At 50.2% G+C, this 24,802-nt stretch overlaps 2 protein-coding genes across 4 annotated transcripts in view; both read left to right on the top strand.

Annotated features, from left to right (window-relative positions):
- Positions 1–9,853, top strand: part of NIPSNAP1 (nipsnap homolog 1) — an 18,242-nt gene extending 8,389 nt beyond the window's left edge. The window contains exons 7-10 of the mRNA XM_034791177.1: positions 1,374–1,405; positions 5,200–5,294; positions 7,437–7,520; positions 7,973–9,853. Of these exons, the coding sequence (XP_034647068.1) occupies positions 1,374–1,405; positions 5,200–5,294; positions 7,437–7,520; positions 7,973–8,037 (276 nt within the window). The 3' untranslated portion in view covers positions 8,038–9,853. The remainder of the gene's footprint in view (positions 1–1,373; positions 1,406–5,199; positions 5,295–7,436; positions 7,521–7,972) is intronic.
- Positions 9,854–13,263: 3,410 nt separating this feature from the next.
- The window catches only part of THOC5 (THO complex 5), a 29,199-nt gene continuing 17,660 nt past the window's right edge, over positions 13,264–24,802 (top strand). The window contains exons 1-8 of one of the 3 annotated variants that reach the window (XM_034791215.1): positions 13,264–13,308; positions 14,146–14,256; positions 15,273–15,416; positions 16,627–16,740; positions 18,470–18,567; positions 19,230–19,376; positions 22,190–22,304; positions 22,954–23,086. In XM_034791215.1, the coding sequence (XP_034647106.1) occupies positions 14,161–14,256; positions 15,273–15,416; positions 16,627–16,740; positions 18,470–18,567; positions 19,230–19,376; positions 22,190–22,304; positions 22,954–23,086 (847 nt within the window). In that variant the 5' untranslated portion in view covers positions 13,264–13,308; positions 14,146–14,160. Of the gene's footprint in view, positions 13,309–13,421; positions 13,547–14,086; positions 14,257–15,272; positions 15,417–16,626; positions 16,741–18,469; positions 18,568–19,229; positions 19,377–22,189; positions 22,305–22,953; positions 23,087–24,802 lie in introns of those variants that run through there. The other 2 variants (XM_034791216.1, XM_034791217.1) reach the window with 2 other exon arrangements.

The raw sequence follows: 24,802 nt of genomic DNA, 5'->3' as shown, positions 1-24,802 counted from the left end.
CAGTGGTTCTTAACCTTTACTGCAGCCTGCACCCCTTTGGTTCTCAAAATATGTTCTCGCACCCCTTATCCAAAATCGTTGAAGTAGGTCAGTTCTTTAAACCTAGATCGATCATAACTATAGAGTGAAAGAGAGAGAATTATATATTTACTTTAATTTTGCAGTAAAATTAAGAATACATGAAAAATGAGACACTTTTTTTAAGTTTACTGGCTCAGTGACTCTTCTGCTGTTGCTTTTGTTCAGTGATGTTCAAGAAACGAGGAACGTTTTTTGAAATAGCCACACGAATGTCATCACTTGCATTTAGGTGGTTTCTGGCCTTTGTTTTGATGTGTAAAAGTGATGAAAATCCTATCTCACACAAGTGTGTAGTCGCAAATGGCACAGGGCTCTCCAGCGCTGGCTTCACCAGTTGTGGAAACAGTGCTAGTTGAGCACACCAGATGTGTTGAGTTCATTTAGGTGTGTGAATACATCTGCCATGTATGCTAGGCAAAGGATAAACTCTCTATTTTTGAAGTCATCAACTAAATTACTGCTTTGGTTACAAAGAAACTGACTTATTTCTTCGCGCATTTCAAAAATACGAGTAAGCATTTGGCCACGGGAAAGCCACCTCACTTCTGTGTGGAAAAGAAGGACAGTGTGCTCGGCACCAATTTCTTTGCAAAAAGCATGGAAGAGACGATGATTTAGAGCACGTCTTCTGATGAAGTTTACTGCGGTCACCGCAGTAGACAAAGTATCCTTCAATCTTGTAGGCAAAGTCTTTGCGGCAAGTGCATGACGGTGCAACATACAACGTGTGATTGTGATATGTGGTACTTCTTTCTTTATATAGGCAACAAATCCTGAATTTTTTTGTAGCATGGCAGGGGCACCATTGGTGCAAATTGATACACACATGTCAAGCGTTAACTTGTGCTTCAAAAAGAGGTCTGACGAGATTGACCACATTGATTCCTTTTGTAGTTAATTGCAATGGTTCACAGAACAAGAATTCTTCTAAGATTTCTTTCTCTTCTCCATACCGCACCCCCAGAAGGGCATCTCGCACCCCCGGGGGTGCGTGCACCCCAGGTTAAGAACCACTGGTCTAGAGCATAGGGTGAGCTAGGTGGGCGCACCTGGCTCAGACCATTTGATCTGCTGTCCTGGTCTGGCAGTGGCCTATGCCTGATGTTTTGGGGGAGTGAGCACCGTGGTTAATGCAGCTAGTCAACTCTGCCCTACTGTACAGGGTGGGTGAGGGTGTGGGATTCTTTATTGGCCCAGGTGGGCAAGCAGAGCCTGAAAATGACCTTGATCCCCAGCTTACAGAGGATAAATGCAGTCGTGACATGGTTTTAATTCCTTCTCTTTCTTTCCAGCCAGGGACCATGATCGAGTGGGGGAATAACTGGTAAGCATTGAACCTTCAAGCCTCTCTGTATTCCTGACTAACAATCCCAGTGCTTGCAGAGTGGGAACAAGGCCCAGCCCTGCAGGGGTCTCTGGCTGGACAGGGACCCATAAATGATCTGGAAAAAGGTGAACAGTGAGGTGGCAAAATTTGCAGATGATACAAAACTACTCAAGATAGTTAAGTCCCGGGCAGACTGCGAAGAGCTACAAAAGGATCTCTCAAAACTGGGTGACTGGGCAACAAAATGGCAGATGAAATTCAGTGTTGACAAATGCAAAGCAGGGCCGCCCAGAGGATTCAGGGGGCCTGGGGCAAAGCGGGGGAGCTTGTACTCACTGGGCGGTGCTCCGAGTCTGCGGCGGTGGCGGGGGGCCCTTCAGTCGCTCCACGTCTTCGGCAGCGCTGAAGGGCCCCCTGCTGCTGAAATGCCGCCGAAGACCCGGACCGCCGCTGGGTGAGGAAAGGGATTCTTGGCCAGGGCTTGCGGGGCCCCTGCAGGGCCCAGGGCTGGGGCAAATTGTCCCACCTGCCTCTCCTCCCCCCCCCCCCCCGGGCCCCCCCGCAGCCAAAGTAATGCACAATGGAAAACATAATCCCAACTATTACATATAAAATGATGGGGTCTAAATTAGCTGTGACCACTCAAAAAAGAGATCTTGGAGTCATTGTGGATCATTCTCTGAAAACATCCACTCAGTGTGCAGCATCAGTCAAGCCAACAGAATGTCGGGAATCATTAAGAAAGGGATAGATAATAAGACAGAAAATATCATATTGCCTCTATATAAATCCATGGTACACCCACACCTTGAATACTGCCTGCAGATGTGGTCACCCCATCTCAAAAAAAAAAAAATAGTGGAATTGTAAAAGGTTCAGAAAAGGGCAACAAAAATGATTAGGGGAACGGTTGCCATATGAGGAGGGATTAATAAGGCTGGGACTTTTCAGCCTAGAAAAGACAACTAAGGGGAGATATGATAGAGGTCTATAAAATCATGACTGGTGTGGAGAAAGTAAATAAGGAAGTGTTATTTACTCCTTAGAACAAGTATTTTTTCTCACAACGCACAGTCAACTTCTGGAACTCTTTGCCAGAGGATGTTGTAAAAGCCAAGACTATAACAGGGTTCAAAAAAGAACTAGATAAATTCATGGAGGATAGGTCCAGGATGGGCAGGGATGGTGTCCCTAGCCTCTGTTTGCCAGAAGCTGGGAATGGGTGACAGGGGATGGATCATTTGATTCCCTGTTCTGTTCATTCCCCCTGGGGCACCTGGCATTGGTCACTGTCGGAAGGCAGGATACTGGGCTGGATGGACCTTTGGTCTGACCCAGTACGGTCGTTCTTATGTAGTGCCAGTCCATCCAGCTTTAACTGAAATCTAACCTCCCTGGAACTGCCCCTTGAATGCCATGAGCCCCATAAGCGAGGCCCATAGCAGATCAGCCAATACCTTGCATCACCGTAGGCTGAAGGAGACAACATTAAACACTTGTGTTGAGACTGTAAGCAGCGGGATGCTGGGAGTTAGAGCACTAGGCCCAGAATCAGAAGACCCAAGTTCTAGTCCTGATGATGCTGTACATTGTTTGTTATTTGTAATGTGGTAGACCCCAAAGGCAGCTCCAAACAGGGAGCAGGACCCAGGGCCGGCACTTCCATTTAGGCGACCTAGGTGGTTGCCTAGGGCGCCAGGATTTGGGGGGGCAGCATTTTGCCTCTCTCGGCGGCAATTCGGCGGCGGGGGGGTCCTTCCGCGCTCCGGGTCTTCAGTGGCAATTCTGCGGCGGGTCCTTCACTCGCTCCGGGACCCGCCGCCGAAGTGCCCCGAAGACCGGGAGCGCGGAAGGACCCCTCCACCGCAGAATTGACGACGACGACCGGGAGCGCGGAAGGACCCCTGCCTAGGGCGCCAAAAACCCTGGCACCGCTCCTGGCAGGACCCCATTGTACTAAAACATCCCTGCCCCAAGAAGTCGCAGTCTGGCATGTGATCAAAGCCACAGGAGCATTAGTGACTCAGGGTTACACGATAAGCTGCTAAGTGACCTTGGACAAGACACTTCATCTCTCCATGCTTCAGTTTCCCCAGCTTGGAGCTCTACCCACGTTGTATACATGCTCTGAGGTCACTGAAGGAAATTCCCTCAATAAGCGCCCAGTGCATTCATAGAATCATAGAATATCAGGGTTGGAAGGGACCTCAAGAGGTCATCTAGCCCAACCCCCTGCTCAAAGCAGGACCAATTCTTTTCTTTCCCCTGCACCAAGCTTTCCTTTCACCTCTTTGCTCAATGCTGGATGCTGCTCCGGCCGAGGCAATGGCCTTCCATGGGTAACATCCGCTCACTGTTCCGTGGCAGATAACACAGACCACTGTATGTTTGGACCCAAACAGTACTGAAGATCAGTATAATCACAAGGCCAGTCCTGCTAGACACCTGAGTAGACACCTCATTGACTTCAGGATTGCCTAGTGGTTAAAGCACTGGGACTCAGGAGAGCTGAGTCCATTTCCTGCCTTTGTCTCAGACTCTCTGCATGACCTTGGGCCAGACACTTAACATCTGTGGGCCTCAGTTTCCCCATCTGTAATGTGGAGACAATGCTTCCTCCCTACCTCGGATGGGCATTAGGAAAAGACCCTTTCTGGGGCAGGGAGTGTTTCTTACAATGTGCCCGACGGAGGCCTGGATCTCAGCTGGAAATTCTAGCAGGCACTGTAATATAGATACAAAGAACTTACAAGGCCCCTGCCCCGCTGGTGCGGGTCCCATTGTGGGTAACTGACACAAGGGAAGGCTGCAGGATTGGGCCTATAGTAGGAGGTGAGTAGCTGTATTGTAGTCTGAACTATTGTGCAATGCAGAAATGGGCTGTAGTAGCGTATAAAGGGGGCCTGCATTGGGCAAAAGTAGTCTGATCTTTTCATGCCAGCATTGGCCATGTCTTAGTTCCATGTATCCAAACTAAGATACAAACATCTCTTCTATCAAGGTGGGGGCTGCTATTGTATCAAAGTTATGGCATGTGTAAGGCTCTTGCTAGGTGCTTATGTTGTTCTTGTCGTCCCTATAGCATCTGAGCACCACCCAATCATTAATGGATTTTATCCCCGCCCCCAGGTAGGGGGGTATTAGCCCCACATACAGGATCTGAGGTGCAGACTAGAAGCTGTGACTTGCCCAAAGTCTATGATGGAGCCAGGCATTGAACTCAGGTCGGCTGAGACCTAGTGCAGGCAAGTCCCCTGTCCATTAGGCCATCCTGCCGCCTTTAAGGGGCTAACTATCGAATCTCAGTTGAACTTTCACTCTGATTTCTTTGCTCTGTTTTCTCACTCTCTTGCTGTTAATTTCTTCCTCTTAGCTGGAGGAACCAGGTAGAAGCTTGGCCTATTCTGACTGCATGTATAACACACTACATATGTGAGAATGGTGCCCTTTAGTGCCTGGCTTCGGCGACAAGAACAGCCCGCCACTTCTTCCCTGTTGATGTTGTTTCTCCTGTAGCTCTAAGGGTCGAGGCCTGTGTGTCTTGAGCTGATGTCTCCTAGTTCAAGCCCTGCTGCTGACCATGGCAATATCCATGTGACCACTTCTTATAGCGCATGAGTGATGTTGGGTATGTTTGGCTAGCCAGTAGCCTGGGGTCATTAAAGGAGACTTGCATAGCAGGAGGTTGGATAATTAGGATTCTATGGAAACTTTAAAATGCCTCTGGCAATGCCGGTTATTTCCCAGAGCAATGCCACCTGATCGATTCTTTCTTCCTATGTCTTTGCTAGGGCTCGAGCCATTAAATACCGTCAGAAAAACCAGGAAGCTGTGGGCGGGTTCTTCTCCCAGATTGGAGAGCTCTACGTGGTTCATCACCTCTGGGGTAGGTGGCTTTCTTTTTCCTTGAGTATTTATTAGCCATTGTCCAGCCTGAGCTTCAGCTGGTGGGTAACTTTGCTCTGCCAGCACCGCAGCACAAGGGTCCCACTTTTGCGAGGATGCATCCTAGAGCATGAAACTCCCATGTGCCCTCTCTCACCACTTAATCAACTTCAGACCCTGGCCGTTCCAAAAGGGAGATTTAGTTTGATTGCTGGGCCCTAAATTTGTTCCCTTATCCCCTCCCCCGACATCCTCCTAACACATACACGCCATTAGCACTGGAATGGGTTACCTAGGAAGGTGGTGGAATCTCCTTCCTTAGAGGTTTTTAAGGTCAGGCTTGACAAAGCCCTGGCTGGGATGATTTAGTTGGGGATTGGTCCTGCTTTGAGCAGGGGGTTGGACTAGATACCTTCTGAGGTCCCTTCCAAACCTGATGTTTTATGATTCTATGATCTCCCCTTTACCTTCATGCCTCTGTTTTCATCCTCACGGCTGCTTTCAGAGGCTGTTCCTTATTGCAGTGCTGAAAGCATTGTAAGATGGTTTATTATCACCAAGTGCCTTTAAAGCAACTCCTGCCCCATCAGTTACATTTTGTATCTCCTGAATTGTACATTGCACTGAGCTGGGCAGAGAGCAGCGATTCCATTTCAGGGCGGGGTTTGAAATTTCAAAATTAGGTTTTATTCCGGTTCAGAACACCCTGCAGTATTTCTCAGTTCAGGCATTGTATTACTGGAGCACATAGGAGCAGGAATCCATTGTGCTAGGCATTGTACAAATGCAGAACAAAGAGACAAATTCTCCACCCAGCTCTACTGGGAGCCCCAGCTCTGGGGCAGTCCACCTGGTGGGCTGATGGGGAGCCAGGGACCTGACAGCCAGGAACTGGGAATCTGAACTCGCTGGGTATGTCTACATTGCACTTAACACTCACACACCCCTCCGGCTGGCTTGTGTCAGCTGACTTGCAGGGCTGCAAAAACTGCAGTGTAAACATTCAGGCTTGGACTGGAGCCCAGACTCTGAGATCCTTGTCCCAGGCTCCTTCTCGAGCCTGAATGTCTACACCGCAATTTTACAGCCCCATAGCCTGAGTCAGCTGACACGGGCCACCAGGGGTTGTTAACTGCAGTGTAACCTACCTACCCCTAGGCTCTGGGCTTTCTATCAGTCCTCCAGGCTGGCAGGAAAGCAGACAGGTTTGCAATGGCAGGCAGGGTTCCATCAGGTTCATGCTGGTTTCTGGTGGAATTCCACCAAAATCAACACAGTCCCACAAAACATGTCCAGATTCTAAGGAAAAAATGTTTCATCCACAATTTTCCTACTAGGCCTAGTTACCGCTGCTGCTTGGCAACCACAGCCCAATTGACTAGGGCAGATGCATGTGATTTTTAAAATAGGAACATTGTACATTTCCTTTGTGCCTGTCATCAGGAAGGATCCGTATGTGTTTTGCAAACTGCTTCCAAAGGGAGGGCCAACAAAATGCAGCCAACTCTGGGGTGGAACATGGTAGCTTGGTTTATTGATGCTTGGCAGCATACACAACACTTTAGGACAAGGAGTGAAAATAACTGTATCCAGTTGAAAGTTTAGGGAGGTAGAGTGGTGTTACTCGCACTGAAATCTGATGGAAAGACACTGGGGAGAACCCCTAGCTCCTGCAAAAAGCAATCAGCTGAGATGGCCACGAACCATTTCTGAGCATCCTACAAAGTGTCTGTGGCCAGCCCTGCCACTGCTGCATCCCTTCTCCAGGGGAAGAGCCCCCATGTGCAATGAGTTCGGTGGGTCTCAGCCCAATTTGAAGTGGACAGTTATCCTCATCACAAAACCCACCATTAACACTGGCACCCATTGGCACCCTTGGTAGGATTGAATTGGTCCTGGAGAGTGAACCTTCCACTGCTTTCGTGTACGCAACCCTCCTATCAGAGACCCTCCTCCCAGCCCCCCACCCACAGCATTAAAGCATACCATGGAGACACACCAAGACTTAGACTGGGCTGTCCCCCATGGCAATGCTCCCTTTTGCCTGGATTTCTAGCTAAGCTGCTGCTGGCAGCAAACACTAGAGACCTCAGCAAATGGGGGGGATGCCCCCACCTCCACACCTGGCATTTTCTTCTTTCAGCCTACAAGGACCTACAGTCCCGAGAGGAGACAAGGAACGCTGCCTGGAGGAAGCGAGGCTGGGATGAGAATGTGTACTATACAGGTGAGTGCTTCTCTGGAGTGGCTGCTGCTGTGAGCTCTAATCCTCATGCTCCAGGGCCGAAGCCAGATGTCAGCTGTGGTCAGGAAGAAAAGCCCCCTATGATACAGTGTTGCCCAGTGAGGTATATTGTGGGGATTATATGCTTTCCTATGAAATAGTATTGGCTGCTCACAGCCAGAAAGAGGATAGTGGAGCAGCTGGACTATGTCCGTTCTGTTGTGGCACATCCTCCATAGCCAGCAGTCCACCTTTACTCCTTTTCAGTGTGCCTCCTGGAAGGGGCTGGAATCAGTGTAAATGAGAACTCTCCTATAATCAGTGCGCTGCAGTGCCTCCTGCTGGTAGAGTGGCGTAGCTGTGAGCACCTCAGGAGCCAAAGCTGGGGCAGAGTTTACAGCCCGCTCTGCCCAGGGCTCCCATGCACAGTGATGTTTGTTCCTTTTGATTTGCAGTCCCCCTGGTTCGGAACATGGAGTCTCGGATCATGATCCCCCTGAAGATCTCTCCCCTCCAGTGACCTTCCAGCGCAGGAGTTGGCGAACAGACAGGAGTGAGACTCACTGGGGTGTCTCTGCATCTCCCCCCGAGGAGTGTGTCCCCTTTTCTGTCTGTCTCTCTCTCTCAGTTCGAGGCCATGCTCTTAGCCCAGGTGCCTCCCTATTCCCAGACTGCTCGGCTCTGTCAGGAGCACCAGTGGGAGATGAATGAAGTAGACTGAACCAGCACAAGGCTGCACATGGTTTCCTATCTCTGGGTCCCCAGCTCTGTATGAATGGGCCATGGAGACTGAACTCCCCTTTGCCCTAACGCTGTTCTGGGGAGGCCGCTGGGGACTGATAGACGTGACCATAGAGCGCAGCATAGCTGAGCCATGCCCCTGTGGTGAGCATAGTACAGACACCGAGCTAGCTAGACCAATGCTCGCTGCTCTCTGGGTGCCGGGGCAATGTTCAGGCATCTCCCCTGCAAGCCATTCCTCCCACCACTGGGGAGGGACTGCTGCTGGTCTCCTTTCCAGCATGCCACTGGGAGGGACCCTTCATCATGCCTGGTCGTATCTGTTACCATGAATGTTAGCACATGGCTAGCCTGGTGTAGGGGAGAACTCCACCTTCCTCGCCCAGGTTGGAATTCCAGTTCCTGGCTATGGCGTCCTGTTCCCGGCGAATCTTGGTGTTACCTATATCCTTGGGAACAGGAAGTCCTCCTGCCTGCTGATGGAACCAGACTGTACTGCCCCACATCTGCTGAGCCAGGGCCCTCCTTTGTAGAGAGGTGTCTGCTGGAAAGTGGCTGTGGAGCCCAGCATGTCCTTTCCATTCACCCTTTCATGTAATGGCTCCCAGATCCAATTAATTGACCTTACAAGTCCAAAGGCTTTTATCTAGCAGCTGCTGCCCACTCCTGACCTGACGCCATGGCACTGGGTGCTGGGAAGGTCCGATATACAGGGTGGTATATCCTGGTGGCTTTGGGGGAGTGGAGGGCATGCAACAGCAGGCAGGATTGAGCCCTTGGTTCAGAAGCTGCAAATGAAGCGGAGTCCTTCTCCCCCTTCCATTATCCCTGTGAATAATTGGAGTTTAGCTAACACTAGAAGCCACCTTCCAGAGCTGCGTTGGCTCAGCTAGCGTGAAAAGTACAAGCTGGGCTGCGTCAACAGATCTGCATCTTGTCTACTCTGGCAAAACTAGTACATGCAGCACTCCAGCAGCGGTAGCAGTAGCCGTGTAGCCAGGACTTCTGCTGCCCTGTGGTCTAGTGCTGTTCAGATCCGAGACTAAGAGCCACGAGCTCTTTCCATACTGCAGCTTCTGCTGGGCTGCAGTGGGTGTGAATAGAGGGTCCATTTGTCCCAGCACGTGCACAGCTCCAAGGAGCAGATACATGAAGTGAGGTGCCAGTTTTAATCACTTTTCTTTCGCCTTAAGGCCCGATCTTGCAATCCAATCCATGCACCAATGCAGAAGGCCCTTGACTTCAATGGGTCTCCCTGCTAAATGCAATCTGATTGGAGGATTGGGCCCATAGGGTTTCGAGAGGAGCCTTGTCTCTCTCTTGAAGACTTAGTTTCTTCCTTGTGTGTGCAGCCCTCAGTCATAGGGGTGTTTGTACCTATCCCCAGCATGGAGGAGAGAGAGAGGAGAGATGGTCATCAATCTACATGGGCCTTTCTGATAGAGGTCAATTCCTCCTGTACATGATTTATCTTAATTATGACTAATGGCTATATGGCAAAAAACAAAAAAAAATCTGTTTTGTGTGTGAAGCATTTTCCTTGTGGGAACTTGTGTGTGTCTGATTACAAATGTAACTAAATAGTTCATATGCTAGCCTTGGTCTCTCTCATTGTGTGGAGTACAATGCAACCTGATGTGGGATGGGATCTTTGAGCAGGCGTCTTTTCCAACTTGCTCTACAGACATGTAAAGCAGGCTGTAACGTCCAAACTTGCCCCCTCCTGGGAGGTTGCTGATTTGTGTTAGTAAGGCCATAATATCTGCTCAGGTTTTCGTCCTAGGCTTGTCTGTTCCTAGGATTCTTCTCTTAGGACTGCCCAGCCCACACCCTAGGTCCTTTGTCCCCAAGAGAGTCACTCCCACCTCTCTCATGTCCAATCGGGGTAATGAGCCACCGGCCTCGGAGAGTCAACAGAAACCACTTAATTTTTTCTCAGCAGAATGAGCACCCGCTGGCTTGTTCAAGGGACAAACTATCCCAAAGCATGCTCAGAACCATGTAGGATAGTGATGAGTACTTGGTGTACTGTTGTATAGTCATTGTATGGATACTCTATAGCTTTCAGGTATAAGGCCATTTAAACAAAGGATTGAGAGGCACAAGGAAGAGAAGATCAGTAGACGGGAGAAGGCAGAATGACAGAGAGAGATGTTTTTAGATGGCAGAGGCTATGAAGGGGTTTTGTACCATATGTGGTGAGGTTACAGGAGATAAGAGAAGATGGAAAAAGCACCGAGTACCCCTGTCCTAATAAGATGGCTAGTGCTGTCTTGATGATGCTTGGGTGCTGAGCAGAGGTTGGCACTATGTAGAGAAAGGATCTCAGCACAGCTCTGCTTTGAGAGTTATGTTCTCATAGGGTGAGAGTCAATCAGCCCCTTTATGTGAGGCTGTAGAGAAATTCATTGAGGTTCAAAGACAGAGCTAAATGTGCGTGAGTGTGACAGGTATATGGGACGTCATATCAATGATAATGTGTAGGGTGACCAGCTGCATATCCAGTACATGCTTCTTTGTGTTCCTGTGCAACTCTCCTCTTCCATCCAAGGCTTTCAAAGAGTCTTACTCATGTTAATGAATGAAGCTTTGCAGCCGTAGGAGGCATTATCCCCATTTTACTGAGAGGGAAACCAAGGCACAGAGAGGGGAAATGTGCAGCGTGTCAGCAGCAGAGTCAAGAATAGAAGCCAGATCATGTGCTTCCCTGCCCTATGCTTTAGCCAGGTCACTGGCCTCCTGCCCTGCTCATCATTCCCCTCCCTACCCAACCTAAGGCCCCATTTGTCTTGTCAAAACGACTCTGCTAGGGGAATTCTTTACAAGCCTGTAGCCCCATGCCATGATTAGTATTGTAGAGCAGCCAGGACAGCAGCATGCTTTTGCTGTGGCAATGGGACCGTGATTAAAAACCAGTGTGGTCCTGTCTATGCTGTGAGAGTGAGCTGGGTTAGCACTGCCCTGGGGAACATAGAAGAATCTAGTCCAATCCCCTGTTCAAAGCAGGACCAACCCCACCTAAATCATCCCAGCCAAGGCTTTGTCAAGCCGGGCCTTAAAAACCTCAAAGGAAGGAGATTCCAGCACCTCCCTAGGTAACCCATTCCAGTGCTTCACAGCCTCCTAGTGAAATAGTGTTTCCTAATATCCAACCTAGACCTCCCCCACTGCAACTTGAGACCATTGCTCCTTGGTCTGTCATCTGCCACCACTGAGAACAGCTTAGATCCATCCTCTTTGGAACCCCCCTTCAGGTAGTTGAAGGCTGCTATCAAATCCCCCCTCACTCTTCTGTAGACTAAACAATCCCAGTTCCCTCAGCCTCTCCTCATAAGTCATGTGCTCCAGCCCCCTAATCCTTTTTGTTGCCCTCTGCTGGACTCCCTCCAATTTGTCCACATCCTTTCTGAAGTGGGGGGCCCAAAACTGGACACATACTCTAGATGTGGCCTCACCAGTGCTGAATAGAGGGGAATGATCACTTCCCTCGTTTGCTGGCAATGCTCCTACTAATGTAGCCCAATATGCCATTAGCCTTCTTGGCAACAAGGGCACACCGTTGACTCATCTCCAGCTTCTCATCCACTGTAATCTCATCCTCTTGTAAGCAGGTTCCCAGGGTGCTGGGAACAACAGGCAGGAGTATAGGGGCTATCTCTGCCTGCTGGGGAGGAGGAAGCAGTTATTGTATTGTGGCCTGGTTCTCAACCCCTGGCCACATGCGGCCCAATTAGCACACGGCAGCAGCCCAGCTGTGTGCTAAGAAAAAAATCAAAATTTCGGGTCTGGCAGGAGGCAGGGTTGGCTGATGGGGAGACAGCATCAGGCAGCCCTGCTGGAGTGCTCCTGCCAGCAGCAGTCCGGTGTGTGGATCTCTGGGGAGGTTTGTGGGGGGGCTCTGGGCAGGGGGGGGGCGGGGGGGGGGGGTGCTGAGTGGCAAAGGTGCATGAACTATGAGGTTTGCAGCACCCCAAGGTTTTAGGTGGGACTCCACTCCTGGCCCTGTGCATGGGGTCCTGGCTGCCAACCCTGGCCCTGGGGCTCTGCTCCTGGCCCCGCTCTGTGGAGGGGTCTCTGGCATGGGGGCTGGGACAATTTTTATAGTGGCGGGGGAGCTGAGAGCCATTGAACCAAACTGTAAACACTGAATATGATGGAAACCACTTCAAGCCAGGGGTGCTCTTTGGGTGTGGGGTGCTGGGCATAACCTGGGGGCTGTGGGGAGTTGTAGCGGGAGTGGGTGCTGTGGTTTTCAACCTGTGGCCCACATAACACATTGGGGGTCGCATATGCAGCCCACAGTGATCAATAGGTTGGGAACCACTGTTCTAACCCCTAAAAAAACAACAAAGAGTCTGGTGGCACTTTAAAGACTAACAGATTTATTTGGGCATAAGCTTTCGTGAGTAAAAACCTCACTTCTTCAAGTGAGGTTTTTACTCACGAAAGCTTATGCCCAAATAAATCTGTTAGTCTTTAAGGCGCCACCAGACTCCTTGGTGTTTTTGTAGATACAGATTAACACGGCTACCCCCTGATACTTGTTCTAACCCCTGCTATTCCCAGCCTATCAGACGTCAGTGGGGGTGCAGCCCCCTCTGCAGCCTGATGGGGAGTGGGCTGGGGGGCAGGGGCTAACCGGCCAGGAGCCCCCCCTCCGGTACCAGGTCCCATCCCGACAACCCCCGTCTCCTCCTTGAACCCCTCCATGTGGGGCAGAGTCGCCCTTGGGGCATTTAGCTGCCTGGCCCCCCAGGTGCCCCACAAGCGGGGAGCGGACGAGGGGAGACACCCCACATGCTGCAGATGAGGGGCAGCGACTCGGGATCTCTGGGCTCCAATAGGGGCTTTGGGGCCCCTCCCCCACGGGTATGGGGGCTGGTCTGTGGGTGGAGGGAGCTGTCTGGCCCCTTCCCTCCTGCAGCTCCGCCAAGGGCCCCCCGAGGGCGCTAGAGCTCGGCGGACGCTCTAGCCCTCGCTGACCGCGGACTCGTCTCCTCCTGCCCCGGCACTTCCGCTCGGAGTCTGGAAGTGGCGGGTCGGGAGGCCGGTGAGTGCCCGGGGCGGCGGGGCCCTTGGGGGCGGGGCGGGGCGGGGCTTCTCTCTCCAGGTGGCCGGGGGCGCGGTGCCCCGCTCGGGGGGCTGTTCTCGCGGCCCCTCCCCCGGCCACTGGAAGGCGCCCCCGGGTGCGGGTCGGGGGGGCCCCAAGCGCCGAGACAAGGAATGGGGGGGGGCGGGTGATGGTTTTATCCGCAGCCCCCACAGCTGTGCCGCGTTCTTCGGGACAGGTAGGAAGACAAGGCCCCCAGCGAGGTGATGTGCCCAGCACTGGGGGACGAGGCTCTCGCAGCAAGCAGCTGGCTTGAGTTTGGTTACATTTGGGGCTGGTTTTTCTGGGCAGTGAGGCAGGGGGATTTGAACGAGGACAGGCAAAGCAAAGCTGGGAGGGCGTTCATGCATGCGCATGGCATGGAAAACAATAGAGAGATGACTGTGGGGAAAAGCAGACAACAAATGAGGCATTGACACATCCTTGTTGGTGGGGATATGATGAGGCTCGGTGGGATAAGCAGATGAGGCAGAGTGCTGGAGGCCCTCGGAAGTGAGTAGGAGAGAGAGGTATGACACTGAAATGGGGAGGCAGTGAAAGGACTCAGTGATGTGGGCAGATCACGTGAGGAGACTCGTTTTAGCAGATACACTCTGAGGGGCGTGATGATCAGGACAAGAGTTGTAGTGACTAGGATAGGGAGGGAGGGAGGGAGGGGTTGGATTACCCTCCCGGTGGTGTACTAGTGCTCTGACAGTAGCTCCGGTTTGTTTCAAAGGAATTGAGGGACTCTTCTTTGGAGACGAGTTATTTCTATATTCCTCTCCTGCTCCACAGCCTGTGAAATAAGAAATGTCGTCTGATTCGAGCAAGAAGAGGAAACCCAAGGTCATCCGCACCGATGGGGCTCCACAGGAGAGCAAGCGGAGCAGGGCTGACCCTGACCAGGTGGGGTAGGGTGATTATAAGCCTGTGGCAATTCTGCATGCAGATCAGATGCCTGTAGGGCTGGCTGGAATGCAGAAAAAGAGGCTGTCGTTCAGCTCACTGCTTTGTTCTGAAAGCTCTTGACATCAGAAAAATATCACCCCCCACATGTACACTGTATTATAGGGGTGAGCTTTTCAAAAGCACTCAGGGTTGGCCTTACACTACTCTTACTGAAGTCAATGGGAATTTTAGCAACAATTGCCTGTAGCAGTTGCCAGCATCCTGAGAAAAGATGGTTTATGACTCTGGGAGCCAGAGTTTGCACCTTGTGCTCTCTGAGCAATTTTTTGTGTGTGTCACAAATTTGCACTGCCCCCAAAAAGATCTTGGGGTGTTTTAAGAAGCCCTGAAAAGATTGAGGGGGGATTGGGTGTGGGTGGCAACTAAACTGGAGCCTAGTGCTAACGAACTGTCTTCCATCCTGTCTGATAATTGAAAGAACTTTACTCACTGCTCTTTTTCCTCTCTTGATTGTCAAACTACATGGGGTTGGAATCGATACTGGTCTCTAGTGACAGTGTGAGAGACAGTCTTAGGCTGTGGCTACCTTGGTGTTTTACAGCGCTGCAACTTTCTCGCTCAGGGGTGTGAAAAAACACACCCCTGAGCACAGCAAGTTACAGCGCTGTAAAACACCAGTGTAAACAGTGCCCCAGCGCTGGGAGCCGCGCTCCCAGCCCAGCGCTGTAAACTAATCCCCTCGGGGAGGTGGAGTACCTGCAGCAATCACACTCGCACTTCAAAGTGCTGCCGTGGGAGTGCTCCCACGGCAGCGCTTTGGAGTTTCGAGTGTAGCCATGCCCTTAGCTCGCAAGACTTTGAGATCCCCGGTGGAGTTTGCCATACGAGCAATCAGTTAGATCTTCTCAGGATACATAAAGCTGCTTTAAACTTGGAATGGAGGGAGTGTTGATTTGACCCCACGGTGGGTGGGGAAGTGTTAAGTGCTGCTCTGTATTTCTGGCTCTTTGCAGGATGTGAAGTATTACAGTGAAGAGGCAGAGGTGGAACTCCGAGATCCCAACAAAGACTATGAACTCTACAAGCAAACCTGCCAGGAACTTCAGAGGCTCATGGCAGAAATCCAGGATCTGAAGAGCAAAGGCAGCAAAGACAGTGTAAGAAGAAGCCCCTAGAGTTCTTTCCCCTGGGCATTTTTAAATATCTTTCTGCTGTTCCAGGAAAGCAGTGGGTTTGAAATCCACATGGCATCTTAGCAAGATGCACAAAGGGGGAAGGCGTTTATTACAGTCTCAGCAAAACCAAATAACATATGAGGACTGAATAGCTCAGGAGAGCGGTGTGGGGACAGGAGAGAATTCAGCCCAGGTTATTGATTACCGCTGCCTGATGCCTGTTTGGGGGCCTGTGTAAAGCGAGTTGGTGGGTCTCGTTCAAGTTCCTGCTAGGCAGGTGTTCACATAGCAAGCTGACTCTAATGACTGTTGTTTAGAGAGCGAAGAGCATGGACCTTAACTCACCTCTTGCCCCTACAGGATGGCCACATCGGCTCAGAGTTGAGACATACTGTTAGGGAAAGCGGGCACTGCAGCTGCCTGTGCTGTGGCTGGTCTGTGGCTGAGAGGAGGACTTCAGCCAGGGCTGTCAGGCTAGCAGCTGTCACTACACCTAATACAATGGAAACATGGGTGCGAGTCATTGACTGAAGTCTGTGTGCCTCCAGGATAGGGTAGATCCACTGGTAATAGTCAGGCTTGTTTGATGATTGAACCAAAGGGTAAACACACTTGGTCTCTGAAAGGTTTAAATCCCAGTGAAGGATGTCATGAATCCGGCCCCCTGAGCGAAAAAGAGCCCTGTATTGAGCCCTTCTGATTCTGATCCCTTCCTGGACTAAGGAAAGAGTGTGGAGAGAAAACCTACATGTCTATTTCCAGTGAGCCTGGAAATATGTGGCACCTTAGGAAGTCCTAGAGATATTAACCAGCGTTTCACCTTTGAGAATTCTCTCACAGATTCCAAAGCCAGAAGGGACCATTGGGATCATCCCATCTGACCGCCTGTATAACAGGCTGAAGACCTGTTTCAAAATAATTCCTAGAGCAGAGCTTCTCGAAAAACATCCAATCTTGATTTTAAAATGGTCAGTGATCCACCTCACCCTTGGTAAATTGTTCCATTGGTTTATTACCTTCACTGCCAAAAATGTACGCCTTATTTCCAGGCTCTGCACTGCCCCCAAAAGTTACTTGTTCTAGTTACTCCTCCCATGCACAGTAACAAAGTGTCTCTGCAGTGGCCATCTACTCAAACAACAGTTACTAGTGAGTAAACTTCCTTACGCCAGCTCTCCTTCCTACTTGTCAGGCTGTTGCGATAGAAGAGCGTCGGATCCAGAGCTGCATGCACTTCATGACCCTGAAGAAACTCAACCGTTTGGCTCATATTCGACTAAAGAAGGGGAGAGATCAGACCCACGAGGTACAATGGAGGCCAGAGATTGAAAGGGATGCTACCTGGAATGGCAGAGGATCTTCTGGAATGGGGGGGGGGGGGGGGTACTGTCTGGTACCTTAGTGCACACTGGATTAGATCCAAGTGATGTCTGAGTTAGAGGTTTACAGGGAAACTCCACTGAAGTGAAGCAGATAATCTAATAACTAGAATGAATGAAGCAGCAGCAGCAGCACCCTCTTAATGTCTCAGACATGATATAACAGTCAAGAAGCTGCTATTGATCTGATGTGCAGCAGGGCTGAGAAGAAAATAGTGCCTCGCTCTTGTGTAGAACTTTGCATCCCTAGATCTCAAAGCACTTTACAAAGGAGGTGTATCATTTCCTCCTTGGGCCAGTGAATTCTCCCTGTACAATGGTTACCCAGCAGAACTGGGTGTAGGCCCCAGGGCTCTCAAGTACCAGTCCATGCTGCCCTGCATTTTCTCCCTCCTTTTCTATCTGGAGATCCTGCTTGGAAGTATCCATGTCGTACAATCAGACCATTCACAGGTCTGGGTTGGAGATAAAGACACAGTGATGGGTGTTCCTGAAAACACTTGACTTACGTTCTTATCAAGTAAATACGCAGGTAGTGAGCTAAGAAGCTGTGTTGTTGCTAATCGCTGCAGCCTCTTCCCTACAACTTGGCATGGCCTGTCCCTTCCTTCAGCCATGAATCCTTTTTTTTATTTTTAATGTGGAGAATCAAGTTTATTATTCAGATTCCAGATTTCTGCAGGGATCAAAATCCTCTCTCTAGGTATTTCTAATTCACCCATTACCATAGCACCAGTAATTGTCAGCTTGATAGTATATCAATGTAGAAGTAACTGGTAAATCCCAAACACTGTGTTTAAGATAAACCCTTATTAATTACGCATAAACCTCCAAGTAAGCTGAGTTGATACCATTGAACTCCTTAGAACAGGGGTCCACAAACTGGTGTGTGGCTGGGGCCTGGGCCAGCCCCCACAGAGGGCAGGGAGGAAGAGCCACCCAGCTCCGCTGCTGGCCCCGGCTGCCAGCGCAGCCTCTGCCCCCTTATCCCTGTCTGCACCCTGCCCCTCACGGAGCCACAGTCCCTCTTCCGGCCCCGCTCCCGGTGTGTGTATGGGGGAGATGCGGACAGAGGTAAGGGGGGGTGTGAGGTCAAAAGTTTGGGGACCACTGCCTTAGAACCTTCCCAGCCTGGCTAGCTCCTGGAACCCTACATACCTGCATGCTTGCTCTAACCCAGTCACTGGTTTCCAATTTGCAAAACTTTTTTGCAGTGAGTAGTGTCCACAGGAATGAAAAGCCTTAGCAGTGTCCTTATAGCAGGCACATAGAGTTACAAAGTCAGCTTCTCTTCTGATCTGGCAGCTTTTGTTTGCAGTAGTTATAGATTCAGAAGGGACCACTGTGATCATCTGGTCTGACCTATCTAACACAGACCAGAGAATTAATTCTTTGAACTAGAGCAGATCTTTTAGAAGAACATCCAATTTGATTTGGTTCTCACCCTGATCTCCCCACTAGTAATGAGCTCAAGGCCATTTTGTACAGGCTGGTGTCCATATCATCTCCTGGGTTTCACCATGGCTATTCCCTAATATCTGCCATCTCCAAATAGCAGCCCTTGGTCCTTGCCATCTGTTGGGCACGTTGCTCTATTAATTCTGGTTTTATCTGCACTGTGATTTTTACACTCACCTGATCACATTCTTCTTTCAGGCAAAGCAGAAAGTAGACGCCTATCACCTGCAACTCCAGAACCTGTTGTATGAGGTGATGCATCTGCAGAAGGAGATCACCAAATGCCTGGAGTTTAAGTGAGTCCAGCAAGAGAGAAGGAGGCTGTAACTTGAGTTGCACGTGTCAGATACAAAAGGGCTTAGGGAACGTGTGATGCCTAGAGTCACAAGGAGAGCCTAGCTCCAGTCTCTGAAAGATCCTAAGAATCCTGAATGCAGCCATACTAGGGCTGAGAATCTGGCATGTGATCTGGATATCCTGGAGGTTCCTTGGGCAAGTGGAAGGAGACTGGTGCATAGGGAAGAGTCAGGACAGTCAGGATAAATACTGTGAAGGATTTTGATAGGCATCGTGCTGGTCTAAGGAAGTTTTCTTTGGATTAGTCTCTAAAATGCTTAACTGAACTGCACAGTGTAGTTATTCCAGAGGCTGCACCTTCCACCGTCACATCTCTGAGCTGATACAAAGTGAGACTGCCCCTCGGCTGACTCCTCAGTAAATCCCAGGAGACACAGCCAGGCAGGGAACATGTGCTGCCAACACCCAGGAAAGGAATGGCCTTGTTCAGTTATGAACGGTATGGGGCCTGTTGCCATTTTGCTCTCTGGAACTGTAGTAATTCATGTTGCAAAGTGGGTCTCATAACTGGGAAACAATGAATGCTGAGGTTGTGAGATTGCTGGTAATGGTGCAGTTCTGCACCGGGATTCCCAGCCTCATCCCTCCTCCATCTCTGCAGGTCAAAACATGAGGAGATTGATCTAGTGAGCGTGGATGAATTTTACAAAGAGGCTCCTCCAGAAATCAGCAAGCCTGACATCACCCTCAATGAGCCCCACCAACAGACCCTGGCCCGCCTCGACTGGGAGCTGGAGCAGCGCAAAAGGTAAGCCAGCGGGCCACCATTCAGATCAGTCCTGTCTCTACCTGGCACCAAGCGTTTGCTGGTGTATACATCACAGCCCAGGAACATGCTCTTTGAAAATAACCCAACGATACAGTAACAACAAAGAGGCTACAAAGTCAGTTTAAACTAGTTACTAAAGGACAAATGGCAGATCTCTTTGTAACACACAGATGGGCCTGTCTCTCAGAACTGTTTCTACCGTACAGTAGTTTCTGGTTTATTCCAAACAGTGTCTTGATCCTGTTTCTCAGTTCAGGGAGTCTTCTCTCATGTGACTAATTAAAGGGAGCCGGAGCTATGCCCTGGTCTCTTCCCAGAAGAACAACACCCATTGTTTGACAGAAGTGGGCTGTGAAGAGTAATTCTGCATTTTAAAAGCCTAAGAGCTCCCTAGTTCAAATGAGGAAGGGGAGGTATATGTTATGAGGGATGTAACTATGATGTCATTGATTCAGGCAGCCCCATATAGAGCCGTGCATTTTAACTAGGGCCACTTGACTTCATTGACTCTGGAAGCTGATCCTTGTAGCAAGGAGTAGGCCAGCAATGCAGCCATGGTGGCAGTGCTTAGATCTGATCAGCTGTGTGCCTGTGAAATCCAGTGTCCACAAGACTGGCTGTGGAATTGACCTGCAATCCTGTACTAGACGGGGGATGGCCTTAGTCTTTTTAGTGCAGTTGATCATGCAGCAAACAGACGCGTGATACTTGGCCTGGCATAAAGAACTACTGGCAAGTCCATGGCTGTGAATTTGTGCTGGTTGCACAGATTATATACACCACCAGGTGGCGCTGAGAGCATGCAATTCTTTGTCCATTGCTGCTTTCCAATGGGTCATCATTAACGGGCTCAGCCATCACCAATCCTAAATCATCCATCGGTAACCTCAGGAGGAGCATCCTGCCAAAGGATTGCTTTAGTGTCCCGCTAAAAATGTCTGCACGTTGGAAACCGTCTTTAAAAAGCAAAGAAGAGCTAGGGTGAGGTTTTCCCTCAGAAGTGAGTGGAAGGTGTGTGGTTAAATCATTAGTCACCTGTGCAACTCCTAGCCCTAGTGCCTACAGTGTTCAAAGTCTCTTTTCCCTGGCTTGGCAACTCTAATTTGTGGGGTGTAGTCTCTTGAACTAGCTTAAAAGTAGGTTTTATTTATGAGAACTCTTCTGACTGGAAGCTTTGTGGGTTTCCATTTCTGCCATTCTCCAGACAGTCACCCACTCCTGTAACATCATGGGATAGGTATGACTATGCTGTTTAGCTAAAGCTGTATTTCTGAGTGAGGCCTGTGTAAAACTGGCGTTGTGGGGATCCGCGTCTGTCTCGGCGGTTCCGTTCCAAACAGCCTTAGAGCCTTCCTGTCAAAACTGTTTTTCTGATGGAAAATTGGGTTTTCCACAAAACAAGAATTTTTCACAAAACGGCTCTGCTTTCCGTGGGAAACCTCCATTTGTTTGGGGTGAAAAACTGAATGCTCAAAAGCTGAAATATTTTGATTCTGAAATGCCACCGCAGTGTGCAGTGAGAGTTGTAGTTTGGCTGCCTCATGCTTCCATTCTTCTCTATGGGCCAGGCTCCCCAGCTGGACTTCATCTGCCATGATGCAAAACTGCTATACTACATGCCATCCCTCTTCAAGAGTGGAGACCATGGTACATCCTGGGACATGTAGACCAAGGAGCCTGTATAGAGCAGAATGGTAGCATTGGACACCCAAAGTACAACTCCCATCAGACCCGGCGGTGGCATTTCCAAATCAAAATATTTTGACTTTCAGGCATTCTGTTTTTTGATGAAAAAAATCACAGGGGCGAAAGAACCATTTTCTGATCAGCAATTATCCTCAGTTCACAATTAAAAGTGATGAGGGGGGTTTCACCTCTTGGGTTCTGAGAGTCAAGCTGGTCTCTCTCTCATTTTATCAGAGCCAGTAGTAAAGGTTCTTTAGGCCAAATAAGTCTGTTAGTCATATGTGAAACCTCATTGTCCTCCAGGAGTTTGCACAGCTATTATTAATAGGCACTTAATAAAAATTAAAAAAAAAAATGCTTCTGATGACCGCACATGATGGAAAAGACTTTCCTGTAGCTGTTTTAGCTCTGCGGGGCTAACAGACCCAATAAAGCAGCATGAATGTACTTTGTCGCTAAAGTCAGCAGTTGAGATGCTAATATGGGAGCAGATCTGGGGAGTAAGGAGGGTCCATTCCTATGTCCTCATTTCTTCAAGTAGAAAAGCGCTTGGAATATGTTGCTGTGTTTACTAAATGGCACATTTACTCTTCAAGTTTCTCAGATAGTTTCTCCTCAGTTTTATTTTCATAGATTCCAAAGCCTGAAGGGACCAGCTAGTCTGGAATGGAGTTTACTACCTGCTTTGGGCTGCTTCCACAGGCAACCCAACTCTGAGAAGATCCATGTGGAGATCCCACCTCAACAGTTCTCTCTTAACAGATTCATGCTCTCTTGAACTCTCTTCAGGGTTCTTTTCAACTTTTCCAGTTTTCCAGCTCTGCTAAGTTTCTTGCTGTTTGTCTTCCCTTTCCCTTGGATTTTAATGAACTCTTCATTTATCACATCACTTCAGAGGCAACAGCAAGGTCAGATATCGATCGAAATAGGCTCTGAAGCAGACTTCAAAGCATAGAGGGACCTGTCGCGGTTCAGGAGCCCCTGACAGTGGAATCAGGAGCTCTGGATCCTGAGGTTTAGAAATGCACCAATAGGGAGCAGAGATTCTGATCTGACATGTGTCTCCTTTGTGAGCGCAGTGCTGTAAATGAGCTTCTCTTGTGCAGGCTGGCGGAGAAGTATAAGGAGTGTCTGGCCAACAAGGAGAAGATCCTGAAGGAGATCGAAGTGAAGAAGGAATATCTGAGCAGCCTCCAGCCCCGGCTCAACAGCATCATGCAGGTACTTCCTGAGCTTAACCCAGCACTCCTCTTTGCCTGGGAGACTGGCCGCTTGCAGTGAGAGTCTGTGTGTTTCCTGCTAGGTGGACCAGAAACCCTTTGTGCTGCCCTTGCCTGTCTGCCCTCTAACCCTCAGTTGTTGGAGGGTAGATGGTGTGGGGACAGGCGGTCTAAATCCACACAAAGGGAGATTCAGAGCACTGGGAGCAAGGGGCCTGAGGCTGTTCGGAGGCGTTGGAACTACTTCCTGCTCCTTTACCTGCGCTTCCAAATCCTCACAGGGCGAGGATTTCCTGTGCAATCCCATTGTGCAGCGGCCCCTGCCGAGGTGCTGGCAGAAGACTCGTTAGATGGGACCTTCCATGGAGAGCAATTGTAGCTTCCTCCCCTCGCATCAGCCTTGGCTGGGAAGAGCAGGTGAAGGAAGTGGGTTCTCTCCCATCTGCAGAGCCATTAGTCCTCCCCCTGTTATCTCTGGTGGCTGCTGCTGCTGAGCACCCCAAGGTGCCCTCTGTCCAGAGGGTTGTGTGTGCTCCTGGCACAGGTTCCAGGTCTCCTGCACTGCAGCATAGAGCACAAAGCACTCGGTGACTGGGCTGGTGTGCAAACAATTCCAGTGCTAATCGTGCGTGTGATTTGTGTCCCGCCAGGCCTCCCTCCCTGTCCAAGAGTATCTCTTCATGCCTTTCGACCAGGCACATAAGCAGTACGAGACGGCTAGACACTTGCCACCACCTCTCTATGTTCTCTTTGTCCAAGCCAATGCCTATGGGCAGGCCTGTGGTGAGTATCAATGGCGGGGAGTGGGGGTAAGGCAGTGGAGACAGCCTTCATCTGTGTCACTGAAAGCTGTGATCTGAGGGGAGTGGGGAGTCCATCCCCCATGGGCCAAATTTCACAGCTGCCTGTAGAAAACCCTGCTGTTGCAAGACTCACGGATGACTCTGCTTCATCCAATCCACTCTGCCTCTGCTGCTTCTGCACGCCCTGTGTGGCTCCTCCACCGCTGCTCTTGGAGCCCGGTTGGGAGCAGCCACAACCTGGGAGCCAGCCTGATGAAGCAGCACCGTTTGAGAACCTAATTCATTTGGCTGCTGTGGCTGAATCCCTCGCCCACTCCTTCCCACGCCCCTCCTTTGAGAGCTCTTTTCAAACCTCTGCCCCTTCCATCCCTGGTGGCCCACTCAAGGTGATCAGGGATTGTGGGCACTGCTGCAGTGACGGCTTTAAAGCCAGCAGCCAACTCAGATATGCCACGTCAACAGCCCCCACAGTAGTATGGCGTTGGCACTTGGCACTCCTGCCTGTTGGGTTGTCATGATCCAGGACCATTCAGAAAGGGCTGTCGAAGGCCATGTCTGCGCTGTTGGGACAAAAGCGGCGTAGCTATGTTGGTGGAGCTATGCAGCCATACCCCCATGATGGAAGGGGTGTTTCCATTGGTGTCAGCACTCCAGCGCCCCCAAGCAATGGAAGCATTCTTCTGTCAGCCTAGCTGCGTCTATACCATGGGTTAGGTCAACATAGCTACGGCGCTCGGAGGGGTGGGTTTTTCACACGCCGAACGATGTAGCAGCCTGGACCAGGCCTTACTGCTTGCTGGGTATGGCTTGGGAGATCAGCTCCTGTGTGGCTTCCTCTAGTGGGACAAAGCCCGTAACTTGTCAGGGAGACGTGGTCCAGGGCAGAGCCTTGAAATTGACATGGCTCCCATCCCTTGTGTGGCTCGTGTGCAGTAAGGAGGCAATCCAACCCCTCAACTTAGGAGAGGCTGAGGGAACTGGGGTTATTTAGTCTGCAGAAGAGAAGAGTGAGGGGGGATTTGATAGCAGCCTTCAACTATCTGAAGGGGGGTTCCAAAGAGGATAGATCTAGATTGTTCTCAGTGGTAGCAGATGACAGAACAAGGAGAAATGGTCTCAAGTTGCAGTGGGGGCGGTTTAGAGTAGATATTAGGAAACACTATTTCACTAGGAGGGTGGTGAAGCACTGGAATGGGTTACCTAGGGAGGTGGCGGAATCTCCTTCCTTAGAGATTTTTAAGACCTGGCTTGACAAAGCCCTGGCTGGGATGATTTAGTTGGGAATTGGTCCTGCTTTGAGCAGGGGGTTGGACTAGATGACATCCTGAGGTCATTTCCAACCCTAATATTCTATGATTCTAAGTCCTCTGTCAAAGCACATGGGTTGGCAGCTCCCAGGAGAGCCCAGGCTAATGCCCTCTGTGCTGACTGTACCTCAGTGCGCTCCTGTAACTTCATCTGCCAGTCAAGGGGCCCCCTTCCTTCCCTGCAAATTCACTGTTGCTGAGACCTGTTTAACTGTCATCTGCTTCTCAACACAAACAGCCAGGGGATAGCACTTCTTTTCATCACTCTTCCTCTCCCTTCTGCCCCCTCTCCCTCCCCTCCGTCCCGTCCTTTTCAGGCCCACCCCATTAGCTAACATGAAACCCTTCTCCCAGCCCCTCAGGCAGGATGAGTACCTTTCTTTCCTTGC

This window comes from Trachemys scripta, chromosome 15 (genome assembly GCF_013100865.1).
Source record: "Trachemys scripta elegans isolate TJP31775 chromosome 15, CAS_Tse_1.0, whole genome shotgun sequence".
NCBI classification, from domain to species: Eukaryota; Metazoa; Chordata; order Testudines; family Emydidae; genus Trachemys; species Trachemys scripta.
This window is presented reverse-complemented; position numbering and strand designations above follow the sequence as displayed.